This window comes from Sinocyclocheilus rhinocerous, unplaced genomic scaffold (genome assembly GCF_001515625.1).
Source record: "Sinocyclocheilus rhinocerous isolate Xijiao unplaced genomic scaffold, SAMN03320098_v1.1 scaffold1427, whole genome shotgun sequence".
Taxonomy (NCBI): Eukaryota; Metazoa; Chordata; class Actinopteri; order Cypriniformes; family Cyprinidae; genus Sinocyclocheilus; species Sinocyclocheilus rhinocerous.
This window is the reverse complement of record NW_015632469.1, coordinates 328,913-342,334: the sequence shown is the minus strand read 5'-3', so window position 1 is coordinate 342,334 and position 13,422 is coordinate 328,913. Positions and strand designations below refer to the sequence as shown.

The 13,422-nt window shown below is 35.4% G+C and overlaps 1 protein-coding gene across 1 annotated transcript in view; it reads left to right on the top strand.

Moving 5' to 3' along the window:
• LOC107742451 (AF4/FMR2 family member 4-like) overlaps positions 1 to 11,978 on the top strand; it is a 48,633-nt gene extending 36,655 nt beyond the window's left edge. The window contains 9 exon segments of the mRNA XM_016555416.1: positions 1,139 to 1,208; positions 2,710 to 2,843; positions 3,303 to 3,366; positions 4,180 to 4,316; positions 4,404 to 4,475; positions 5,051 to 5,144; positions 5,477 to 5,520; positions 6,392 to 6,609; positions 9,597 to 11,978. Of these exon segments, the coding sequence (XP_016410902.1) occupies positions 1,139 to 1,208; positions 2,710 to 2,843; positions 3,303 to 3,366; positions 4,180 to 4,316; positions 4,404 to 4,475; positions 5,051 to 5,144; positions 5,477 to 5,520; positions 6,392 to 6,609; positions 9,597 to 9,724 (961 nt within the window). The 3' untranslated portion in view covers positions 9,725 to 11,978.
• The last annotated feature ends 1,444 nt before the right edge of the window (positions 11,979 to 13,422 follow it).

Genomic DNA, 13,422 nt, shown 5'->3' with positions numbered 1-13,422 from the left:
CGCCAATGTCATCGTCCATCACGATGTTTCACTGTAGACATTGGCATCGCCCAAAATCAACGCCCAACCCTAGTTAAAACACTTTGTAATATGCATATATGCCTTTGCTCTCTACCTGTTTTACCATAGCCTGTTTAACCTGCATAACCTGTTTTAAAGGTCTTAATTCGCCCGTCCACAATTTAAGGCCTTAAAACGGTCATGAATCAAAATAAAGTCTTCAATTCATAGTCATGGCATTAAATGTTGCATGCACTGCAACAATATGGTTATCTTCCTCGGTATTTTTATTTTCCAGTACAAATATATAACATCAAGATACATTAACAAACATAATCAAATCAAGATGCATTAACTTGAGGTGCAAATGTAAATTCTTTATTAAAACAAGAGCAAACATCTGTCAGTGGGGTTTGAAAACTTGTGTTCCCTTTGAATTAAGTTGTTTCTGTTTGTTTTGAGTCCATTGGCAGATATTTGTTGTTTTAATCACAAACTCATCATTCAGTTTCTCAGAAACAAGACTACTTATGTCATTATAAATGAATCTTGATTTAGGAATCCCTTGGCATTTTTTTTTATATTCCCAGGAGAAAAGCTCTAAAGCAGAGAATCCCATTGCAGTGCCACCCCTCTCTGATGGCTCTAAATCTAGGTCCAAACTCCTCTTTGAGGACAGGTATGGAGACCTTCATCTTTTTTTTTTTTGTTTTTTTTTTTGAGTAATTACTTTTAAGATCCTTTTAAACTGTGTGATTGTGATTAAAGCATCCATGTTAATCCGATTCAATGGTCTATTATTGTGAGAAGTGACAATATATATATATATTTTTTTCATGTCACTCTGAGAAGCCACACCCAAATAAAAAAATTTTTTAACAAATATTGCTTAAGAAATTTCACAAATAAGTAACACATTGAATTAAACATTTGAAATCTTTTGAAGTCTTCAAACTCAAAATCATTTTTACAGTGCATGGTGAAATCTCATTGGTCTAAAATCTGGCTACACATAGTGGGACGTTTAAGCATCATGTATTGCTTTATCATTATTTCGTTGTCTTAATTTTTGGACATGGTGTTGAAGTTTTTGAACTTTTGATGTGAAGTAACAGCCAGTCCTTCATCTGAATTGCAGGGTTCATTCGGCTGATCATTACCTCCAAGAAGCGAAGAAACTGAAACACAACGCAGATGCTCTGGTGAGGGTTTGTTTACTGGCCTACGGTTCTCGACGTGCGTGTCAGATAATCTGCATGACATTTCTGTGACCCCTGACCTTTTGTGTTAGTCCTCCAACAGGTGCTCTCCTCACACCAAGCTCATGAGTCACTTCTGTTTGTCTATAAAGGGGTTTTCAAGCATCAAAACTGTTTAGTGCAATTTGTTTTTTTTGTTTTTTTTTATTAGAATGTGTCCTGTATAGATTAGATTTTTTCTGAGAAAAAATAGTTCCAAAAATATTTAAAATAAGTCATTAGATGACATTAAAAGACCCTTTTTAAGGATCACAGTGCAGCCCCTAAAATACAAATTAACTGTAATATTAAATCTTTACCAATATTCTTGTCTTCCCCCTTTATTAGCAAGAAGCTATTAATCATTTAAAATTATCTTAGCATTGTTTTACATGTTAGGTAACACTTTACCAATTCTTACTATTAACTAGTTGCTTATTAGCATGCATATTACTAGCATATTGGCTGTATATTAGTACTTATAAAGCACATATTAATGCCTCTTTCTGCTTGATCATATTTAGATCCCTTAATCCACCCCATACCTAAACTTAACAACAACCATACTAACTATTAATAAGCAGCAAATTAGGAGTTTATTGAAGCAAAAGTTGTAGTTAATAGTTATTTAGACCCCAGACTAAAGTGTGACCATATGTTATAATAAGTTCCGGTCTGAATATGTATGTGGTTTCATTTTTAAATAAATAAATGTTACACTGAATGACAACACAACATTATTTCACCCATATTTTGACATTTTATTTTCACAAAAGTAGATGCTTTACTTGCATTTAATATGCCTTCTATGTAGTGTATCACTTTTGTAAATTTAAATTGATGCAGACACCAAATTGGACACCTCATCTTTGACCCATATGTCAGAAATAATGCAGGCATGAAAGCTGTCCATAAAAAAAGACAATTGTCCATTAGAGCGCATCTTTGCATTCTCACACATTTCGTAACATAATTTGGAATGGAGCTTAGAAGCATCTGTATAGAGTTACGGTGCGTCCCAAATCGCGTACTTATGCACTATTCTATGACGTTTTGTAGTATAAATAGTGCGAGTAGTGCGTTCACACTGAAAATTCCAAAAATAAAGAGTGCACTTAAATAATCGAAAAAATGAAGTGAAAGTCTTCAATTCATAGTCATGGCATTAAATGTTGCATGCACTGCAACAATATGGTTATCTTCCTCGGTATTTTTATTTTCCAGTACAAATATATAACATCAAGATACATTAACAAACATAATCAAATCAAGATGCATTAACTTGAGGTGCAAATGTAAATTCTTTATTAAAACAAGAGCAAACATCTGTCAGTGGGGTTTGAAAACTTGTGTTCCCTTTGAATTAAGTTGTTTCTGTTTGTTTTGAGTCCATTGGCAGATATTTGTTGTTTTAATCACAAACTCATCATTCAGTTTCTCAGAAACAAGACTACTTATGTCATTATAAATGAATCTTGATTTAGGAATCCCTTGGCATTTTTTTTTATATTCCCAGGAGAAAAGCTCTAAAGCAGAGAATCCCATTGCAGTGCCACCCCTCTCTGATGGCTCTAAATCTAGGTCCAAACTCCTCTTTGAGGACAGGTATGGAGACCTTCATCTTTTTTTTTTTTGTTTTTTTTTTTGAGTAATTACTTTTAAGATCCTTTTAAACTGTGTGATTGTGATTAAAGCATCCATGTTAATCCGATTCAATGGTCTATTATTGTGAGAAGTGACAATATATATATATATTTTTTTCATGTCACTCTGAGAAGCCACACCCAAATAAAAAAATTTTTTAACAAATATTGCTTAAGAAATTTCACAAATAAGTAACACATTGAATTAAACATTTGAAATCTTTTGAAGTCTTCAAACTCAAAATCATTTTTACAGTGCATGGTGAAATCTCATTGGTCTAAAATCTGGCTACACATAGTGGGACGTTTAAGCATCATGTATTGCTTTATCATTATTTCGTTGTCTTAATTTTTGGACATGGTGTTGAAGTTTTTGAACTTTTGATGTGAAGTAACAGCCAGTCCTTCATCTGAATTGCAGGGTTCATTCGGCTGATCATTACCTCCAAGAAGCGAAGAAACTGAAACACAACGCAGATGCTCTGGTGAGGGTTTGTTTACTGGCCTACGGTTCTCGACGTGCGTGTCAGATAATCTGCATGACATTTCTGTGACCCCTGACCTTTTGTGTTAGTCCTCCAACAGGTGCTCTCCTCACACCAAGCTCATGAGTCACTTCTGTTTGTCTATAAAGGGGTTTTCAAGCATCAAAACTGTTTAGTGCAATTTGTTTTTTTTGTTTTTTTTTATTAGAATGTGTCCTGTATAGATTAGATTTTTTCTGAGAAAAAATAGTTCCAAAAATATTTAAAATAAGTCATTAGATGACATTAAAAGACCCTTTTTAAGGATCACAGTGCAGCCCCTAAAATACAAATTAACTGTAATATTAAATCTTTACCAATATTCTTGTCTTCCCCCTTTATTAGCAAGAAGCTATTAATCATTTAAAATTATCTTAGCATTGTTTTACATGTTAGGTAACACTTTACCAATTCTTACTATTAACTAGTTGCTTATTAGCATGCATATTACTAGCATATTGGCTGTATATTAGTACTTATAAAGGAGTAGTGCGTTCACACTGAAAATTCCAAAAATAAAGAGTGCACTTAAATAATCGAAAAAATGAAGTGTGGAATATTGGACACTTCATGCACTCAACTGTCGCAGCTTTAATTACGTAGCGAAGGGGGAGGGGCTATCAGACTCTGATTATGAATGACAAAATAACCTTATATAATTCATACACTATGTACTTAAGCACTATGTACTCAACCATGTAGTGCATAGAGTATAGTGCATCATTTGGGACGCAGCTTTCGGTTTGGCTCTGACGTGTATCGTCTTTTCCACAGATGGACAGGTTTGAGAAGGCCGTGTATTATCTGGATGCTGTGGTGTCTTTCATCGAGTGTGGAAACGCCCTGGAGAAAAGCGCCCAAGAGGCCAAATCGCCCTTCCCCATGTACGCAGAAACCGTGGAACTCATCAAGTAAGTTGCCAGAATATTCCTCCAGCGTCTCTCTTCATTGTGCTTTCAGAGTTTGCTGACAAACACGTGTGTTTGCGTGTTGTGCAGGTACACTATGAAGCTGAAGAGCTACCTGGCGCCGGATGCAACCTCTGCAGACAAAAGGCTAGCGGTGCTGTGGTACGTCGCAGAAACACATCAGTGGCTCTCTTAAACGAACACAAGAAAGAATTTGAGAATATATGAAGACACTGAATCGAGGTTTATCTGAGATGCTATTAATGACACAACGAGCAGCCCGGTCTTAGTATGCTTTTACAATCTTTAGTAAGAGTAATTTTCTATTTCCAACAGAATGATGTTAAAGGGACCGTTCACCCAAAAATGAAAATCCTGTCATCATTTACTCGCACTACACTTGTTCCAAACTTCGTTTCTTTGTACTGTTGAACACGAATGATGATATTTTAAAGAATGTTGGTCAACTGTCTGATTACCAACATTCTTCAAAATATCTTTTTATCTTCAACTGAAGAAGGAAACTCATACAGGTTTGGAACAAGTGGAGGGTGAGTACATTTATTTTTGATGAACTGTTCCTTTAAATGTATTATCAGTGTTTGATACCAGTTATCTTTATTTGACTTTAGTAATGAAGTAAATAGAGTTAAAGCTGATATCTATGTTAATGTGGATCCAGTGTTTGGTAACCAGTGGTAGATCTAATCAGTGGATCCGTCTGTGTCTCTCTGCAGCCTGAGGTGCCAAGCGCTCCTGTATTTGAGGCTCTTCAAGCTACGCAAAGAAAGTGCACTGAAATACTCTAAAACGCTCACTGAACACTTGAAGGTAACGGGATTTTCTGTATTTTAAATTACGACTATAAGGTTGGCATGTCAAGGTTCTTCTCAAAATATTTGCAAATGTACGCTACAGTTCAAAAGTATTAATTTCTTTTTAAAAAAAAAAATCTTACTGACCCCAAAATTTTTAACGGTAGTGTAGGTCTGAAATATCCAGTATGACAAAATTCCAGAAAACATGAAAACCTTGTCGTTTTTGTCTATCAAAAGGTTACTATGATGTGAAATTTAATTATTGTTGTTGTTAATGTTTCTCAAAATGTTTCTTAAAATCATAACATATACAAGATGTATTAACTAAGGTTTTATTTCTTCCAGAATTCGTTGAGTAATAACCAAGCTCCGTCTCCTGGAGTAGCAAAGTAAGTTACATTGGTTTGTATTATTATTATTATTATTGTAGATGGTGTAAATATTATACCACCCGCAACCGCATGTCAGTGTGCAACAACACTCAGAACACATTAGCAACATCCTGGCACCCTCGTGCAGAAAACACACACAAAAAAAAAAAAACCGGTAACAAAAATGCACCAATGGGTAATATCTCTGCTTTCATATTCCATTAAGCAATAACAAACAATGAATAACTTGCAAATTAACAAAATTGATATTACCTGTAATATTTAATTTTTTTACACTCGCCTTTTGTTCTAAAAAAAGCGTTAAAACGTGAGGTTGTACTATATTCTGTTTTTGAAATATAAGCCAATATTGCAAAATGCACATTTAATGGCATGCATTGCAAAAAATATATATATAAATATCTTCCTCAGTATTTGTTTTCCAGTATAAATATATAAACATCAAGATACATTAAATTATTAAAAAATATTTGGCAGATATTTGTTCTTGTTTTAATCATAAACTCACTTCATTTTCTCAGATCAAGGCTTCCTATCATTTCATTTTGCTTCTTGATTTAAATATCTTGGGACATTTGCACTGAAAACAAGACAAAATACTGATGAGCATCACTTCTTTTCCGTGTGATGAAGATGCAGTAAATTCCATATTCTAGTGTTTGGAAGCAGTGCTATTCAAGCCTTAAGTTCTCCTCAGTTGATTCTTTACATTTTAAAGTCTTAAATTTGCCTTTATAAAACCTGCAGAAACCCTGTATATATGAATAATCATGGTAGTTAGTCTCTTAAACATTACAGAAGGAATAGCTGATCATGCATAGATCCTTCATTGTGACTCATGCTCGTCTCTGTCCTCTGCGTCCTGCAGTAAAGCGGCGGGAATGCCGTCTCCGGTCTCTCCTAAACTGTCTCCTGGCAGTGCGGGCAGTTACTCCTCCAGCAGCTCCAGCCAGAGCACCAGCTCCTCCGTCACCATCCCCCAGCGCATCCACCAGATGGCAGCCAGCTACGTCCAGGTCACCTCCAACTTCCTCTACGCCATCGAGGTGTGGGAGCAAGCCGAACAGCTCGCCAAAGAGCAGAGAGGTATTCTTTTAAGTCCATTTCCTTCTTCCTGAAGCTGTACTCGGGTGGTTATGTGACTCCACACAGCTTTTCTGACTTTTCTTCAGTCATTCTATTTCTGACCAAGCATGAATGTCCATGGAAAGCATTGCGTTGTCTGTTTTATTATTTGCTTACAGAATCAATAGATTTTACAGGTTGGTTATACAGTACATCTACTTTACCAAAACATACATACTGTACGCTCATGTAAAGCAATATATAGCTGTCAGCTGCTTGTTTTTTTTTATTTTGTTGCAAAAATGTAGCTATTAACACCCAGAATTTTATATAAAATTGGATGTAGAAAGAAGAAGTCTCTTCTGCTCATCAAGGCTGCATTTATTTGATAAAAAATGCAGGGGAAAAAACTGTAAAATTGTGAAATATTATTACAATTTAAAATGCTGGTGTTTTATTATAATATACTTTAAAATGTAATTTATTTCTGTGATGCGCAGCTGAATTTTCAGCATCATTACTCCAGTCTTCAGTGTCACATGATCCTTCAGAAATCATTCTAATATGTGACCTTGGAGCACAAAAGCAGTCTTAAGTCGCTGGGGTATATTTGTAGGAATAGCAATAAAAACATTGTATGGGTCAAAATTATTGATTTTTCTTTTATGCCAAAAATCATTAGGATATTAAGTAAAGATCATGTTCCATGAAAATATTTTGTAAATTTCCTACCGTAAATATATCAAAACTTAATTTTTGATTAGTAATATGCATTGCTAAGAACTTAATTTGGACAACTTTAAAGATGATTTTCTCAATATTTAGATTTTTTTGCACCCTCAGATTCCAGATTTTCAAATAGTTGTATCTCAGCTAAATATTGTCATATCCTAACAAACCATACATCAATGGAAAGCTTATTTATTCAGCTTTCATATGATGTATAAATCTCAATTTCAAAAAATTGACCCTTATGACTGGTTTTGTGGTCCAGGGTCACAAATGTGCATTTATTATCAATGGTGGAAACTTTTGTGCTCCTTAATATATTTTGGAGACTGTAATGCTTATTTCAGGATTCTTTGATGAATAAAAAGTAAAAAAGAGAACTCTTTTGAATGTACACTACCGGGTCAGAAAAGAATTCTTTCTTTTTTTTGCAAGAAATTAATACTTTTAATCAGCAAGGATGTGTTAAATTAGTAAAAAGGGACATAGACTTTATACTGTTAAAACTAAAATCTATTTTAAATAAATGCTGTTCTTTTTTTACTTTTTATTGATCAAAGAATCCTGAAAAAAGTATCACACATTCCAAAAAAAAAAAAACCGCAAAAATGTAACAATGTCGTCCAGCTGTAATCTGCTTAATGCAGCTATAAGGCATGAAGATATTGTAAACACTAATATTATGAATTTCTATAAAGCTGTTTTAAAAAAAAGTGCCTCCGACATTCTTCTTTACAAATCCTCGTTTTGCACTTCTAATTATTGACCGTTGTTTTGTTTTGATCTCTCCGCTGCGTTTCTGCGTTCGTCACTTCTGAGCAGCGCATGTGCAAAGCCGATGTCTTACGTCATCCGCCCGGAACTGCTTCCGTTTACAACAGTGAGCGCAAGCTCGATTAAAGTGATTATTACATTTTGAATATGGATAGTTAGTTCACCCAAAAATGAATATTAGGCTGCGTTTTACTCACCCCAGAGGCAACCTAGGTGTATATGACTTTGTTCTTTCAGACGAATCCAGTTGGAGTTATATTAAAAATTGTCTTTGATCTTTCAAGCTGATTAATGCCACTCAGCGGGTGTTGCATTGCTTCAGTCCAAAAGAACTTAAATAAGAAGCGCCCATCCATAAAAAAAAGTGTCTCACACGGCTCCGGGGGGTGGAACTTGGAACTTTAATGTAGCTTGCGCCAACAGTTGCACACAGAAGCAGCTACATTAAAGCTACATTAAAGTGATTATTAAGTTTTGAATATGGATATTTTTCTTATAAAAACGCATCGATTCGCTACAGGAGGCCTTTGTTCACCCCCCGGAGCCGTGTGAGACACTTTTTTTTATGGATGGGCGATTTTTATTTATGTTCTTTTGGACTGATGCATGCAACACCCGCTGAGTGGCATTAAACAGCTTGAAAGATCAAAGACAATTTTTAATATAACTCCGACTGGATTCGTCTGAAAGAAGAAAGTCATATACACCTAGGATGACTTGAGGGTGAGTAATTTATGGGCTAATTTTCAAGCTTAAATACAATAACCAGATATAAAAAGCTAAGCATTTTCAGTCTTTATTTAAAAGCTTTTCCCCTGAAAGTTTGAGTTAGAATAGTTTGCAAGAGCGCAATCGTAAACACAATCAAGGCTGCGAGTGCGACCAATGAGAAGATGAGTTTACGTGTTCGGTGTGATCGTGTTTAATGTCCCGACAACTTCTGTGGTCCCATTTAGACACAAGTAAAAGCTTTAATAAAATCACACGGTGGTATTACTAATGTATTTTATGTTGTAGAATAAAACATGAAAATATTGTGTGCTTATAGACCTTATTTCAGGCATTTCAGTGATTATTATGTTTTGAATATGATATTTTTCTTACAAAAATGCATCGATTCGCTACAGGAGGCCTTTGCTCACCCCCGGGAGCCGTGTGAGACACTTTTTTTTTTATGGATGGGCGATTTTTATTTATGTTCTTTTGGACTGATGCATGCAACACCCGCTGAGTGGCATTAAACAGCTTGAAAGATCAAAGGCAATTTTTAATATAACTCCGACTGGATTCGTCTGAAAGAAGAAAGTCATATACACCTAGGATGCCTCGGGGGTGAGTAAAACGCAGCCTAATTTTCATTTTTGGGTGAACTAACCCTTTAATGTGACTTGATTCTGGCTCAGGATCTTGTTTTTTTTTCCTTATTTTCCTCTTGCATGAATCTGGATGTGAGCACCTGCTAAAGACTGTCAGTTTTGACTTCTTCTCTTTGGTCTTTTCCGCAGAGTTCTTCTCCGAACTGGACAAGGCTATGGGCCCGCTCATCTTCAACACCAGCAGCATGACTGACCTGGTGCGATTCACGCGGCAGGGCCTGCACTGGCTACGACTGGACGCCAAGCTCGTACAGTAGAGCGGCCCTATCCGTAGCCCCTCTATGCCTACGCAAAGCCCTCACACACTCGTTCTGCCTCAGACATCTCTGTGACACTGTGTTCATCTCTACACCAGCTTGCCAAAAATGGAAACACTCAGTGCCCCGCCCCTCCACCACAGACCCTATGAATATTCATGAGAGGGGAGGCGGCCAATCCACACAACTGGCAGAGCGCTCATACACTGCATCGTCCGGCTCATATCATTGGCTTGTTTAGCTAAAAAAAAAAAAGCCTGCTTTCTTACTTTGACTGTCTTTTTGGTTTATTTTCTGCTAGCTATAAGCAAACAAGAATAATAATTGGATGTTTATAGCTTTTTATTTCAACCAAAGTACCTCCCTTTAACCAAAGGTGCTTTAAAATTGAAATTTTCTCCTTTTATCATTTTATTGTGCCTTGTATTTGATATACAGGAAACCGAGAGACACAATATCTTGAAAGGTTTGACTTGTACGCAGGGTGTGGATTGCCAAAGGCTTGTAAAACGAGAAGCAGAAAGAGCATCATGCACTCAGCAGATAATGAATGCAGTGCTGACTGATCGTCTTTCTTGTATACAGGACCAAAAGACTGTTCGGCGCCATATCAAGGCATTATTACTAATGTTTTTTTTTTGTTTGTTTCATCCACAGACGCCAGAAAGGAATTATAGCCTGTCATATTTGTATACGTCACTACCACAAACTCCCAGGCCAAGATTTTTATACGAAATGTAGCGCTCGCATAGGTGTCACTTTCTCGCTCTTGATTTTCTGGTATTAAACGCAGGAGTATTTTATTACCTTGGCTCAGCCTAATATAGATTTTATTTAGATAACGGCAAATCGCTTCGTTCCAGGTTGCGTTTTCACTCTTGGGCATGGATACAGGGTTGCAATACGAGAGGAGAGCCGTATTTCTATTGTATATGAAAATATCATATTTAAATATTTAATGTGAGTCTTGAGTTTGCGTTTATAGTGTCGTAGTCACCTGTGTGTTGCAGTTCTTTTAAAAGACCGCAGTCATGTGAGGATATATTTATGTGTTCTGTTGAGAATAGCAGTTTATGTATGTACATATAGTGATTTTAGCGCAGACCGACCCGTAATCTATACACGCAGTAAATCAGATCGAAACTTTGATCGGTTTAGCAGCAGAAAGAGGAAGGTCAAGTGAAAAGTCAATCCAATGCTGGAAACTTCACTAGAATCTTTCCTCTAATTGGCTCCCAAACTGTTTTTTTTCTGTCTATGCAGATGTTTTTCTTGCTCGTTTGTGCAGTAGCTAACAAGGACTCCTGCCAATTAAAATGTTCATCAGTTAAAGCAAACTTGTAGAGGTTAAACATTTAATGGCTGGCCACTAGATATACCACTGATGCTGTTGTCATGAGCATCATTTCAGCATCATTTTAATTTAGAGAGTCAATAAGTTCATTGTGTTATAGGGGTGAGGTCTGTTAATTGTGCTTTTATGTAAATGAATTCATGCACTAATGTGATTTCTGTACCAGATTCGTGATGATAAAGTAACTGCATATGAATATGGATCGTTCCCATGGCCTTTTTGCTTCTCCAGACATGAAGGTGATGTGCTGTCCTTTTTTTTTTTTTCCTTTTTTTCCTGTTTTTATCTTTTCTACTAGAGTTCATGGTATTGCTTTAGAGGATCAGACTGACTGATTGATTTAAATCCATATTTAATTTTCTTTGTGATCATAACTTTACCCAGGGTGAGATACCTTGTTTTTTTTTTCTTCATCCAGTTGAAAAATAACACTCGCATGTTTCTATTTAAATACTAAGCTGTACAGATGTACATAAAAATTCTCTTTTAGGGTAAATTTTTACGACGATTTAACATTTGTATTAATTGTAAATAGAATGTGAATATATTAAATGCACATCTTCGTTACTGAAGTTTTTTTTTTTGTGATGTCATGTTCAGATTTCCTGTGCTATATGAACATGGCTTTCTGTCATTTAAATGGTGATGTTGGTCAGGTTGAAATGCAGTTGACTATAAGAAAGATCTGCCATTAGTGACAGGAACTTCATCGTTTTGAGCGGTTCTCGATGTCTGTATGTAGTACTCATTTTATAGTGATCTCAAAACAATCATTGGCAAGCAGTATAAAATCAATTTAGATTTAAAAGTATTAAGAGATTGACGAGAAGAAATCTACACATATATATATATATATATATATATATTCATATATGGATGCAATATGATTTAAAGGTACTCTCATGAGCCTCGATTATCCAAACTTGTAATAACTTGTAATTTAAACACTTTTTTTTTTTTTGGTGAAGTGAGTATTACTAGTGGATTTTCTGAGTCTGTTGCGAATCATCTTTGTATTTTGCTGTATTGAGAATAAAATATATATGATTAAAAAGCTTTGGCTCTGATTTGAATTACTTTTGAAACTGTAAAAGTGTTTTTGAGCATTGCTGTGTAGTTTTGAACCTTAATTTAGCATGAAGAACACGCTATGAATTTAATGCATAAGGCCAGAAAGAAATGCACCAACAAGTGTCCGATATCATTTTAATCACCTTTTTACAGCTCACGTTAATGATTCTGCTATGTGACAAATGGAGGTTTAGAAGTAGGCTGGAAATATTCCATGCAGTCTGAAATCATAGGTTTAAAACGGTACTGGAATTAATTGTCAATTCTACCAGTGTTGGGGAAAGCTACTTTTAAAAATAGTGCATTACAATATTGTGTTACACCATAAAGTAGCTAATTGCATTTTGTGTAAAATAATGCATTGTGTTACTTTTTGAGCTGAGCTTGCTTATTTATTTGTAATAACAAAAAGCCCAAAAGATATATTTTTGGCAACTGTGAAGGACCTTTCACATCAAAAGTGAAATGAATCAGCCTCAGCCTGAAGGAAGATGTTTCTTACCACGAGGACAGGAGATGTGTCCGTGAATAAATGGGAAAACAAAGTACTTTTTTTTAAAAAGTAACTCAAATATTTTGTTGTAAATTTAAAGTAATGTGTTACTTTGCTAGTTACTTGAAAACAGTAATGCGTTACCCCCAACACTGCATTCTACCTTAACTCTAGCTTAGTGAAAGCATAAATGCATTACCACAAATAAAGTGAAAAAGTTATAAAATGTACATGCATCTGGACTTCTAGGAGAACTTGAGCTCTAATAGTATAATTATGATCACAATCCGCTTGGTATTTGGATCTTGCATAACTGGGTCATGCATAGCACTACTGAAAGCACATAAATCAGATTGCAAAAAAGAAAAAGTTGACTACATTGAACCCATTGAACTACATTAACACCTTCTAATAAGCAAGGCTTACATTGTTTTTTCCCCCCCATTTGTGGCATTTGAAGATGCAAATACTCATATGCAAACACAAAATATTGACAATTTGCTTATTTACATTTTCATGGTCACTCTTTCTCATTTTTAAACGACACGTTCTTTCCCTTTCCAGTTGCCATTCAACATTTAAAGGGACAGTTCACCCAAAAATGAAATTACTGTCATTTAGTCAGCCTGCATGAAAATATTTATTGAATGTTGGTAACAGAACAGTTACTGGTAGCCACTGATCTCCAAGTATAGAAGAAAATACTATGGAAGTCAATGGCCGTCAACTGTCTGATTCCAAACGTTAATAAAAATATCTTCTTTTGTGTTCAACGGAAGA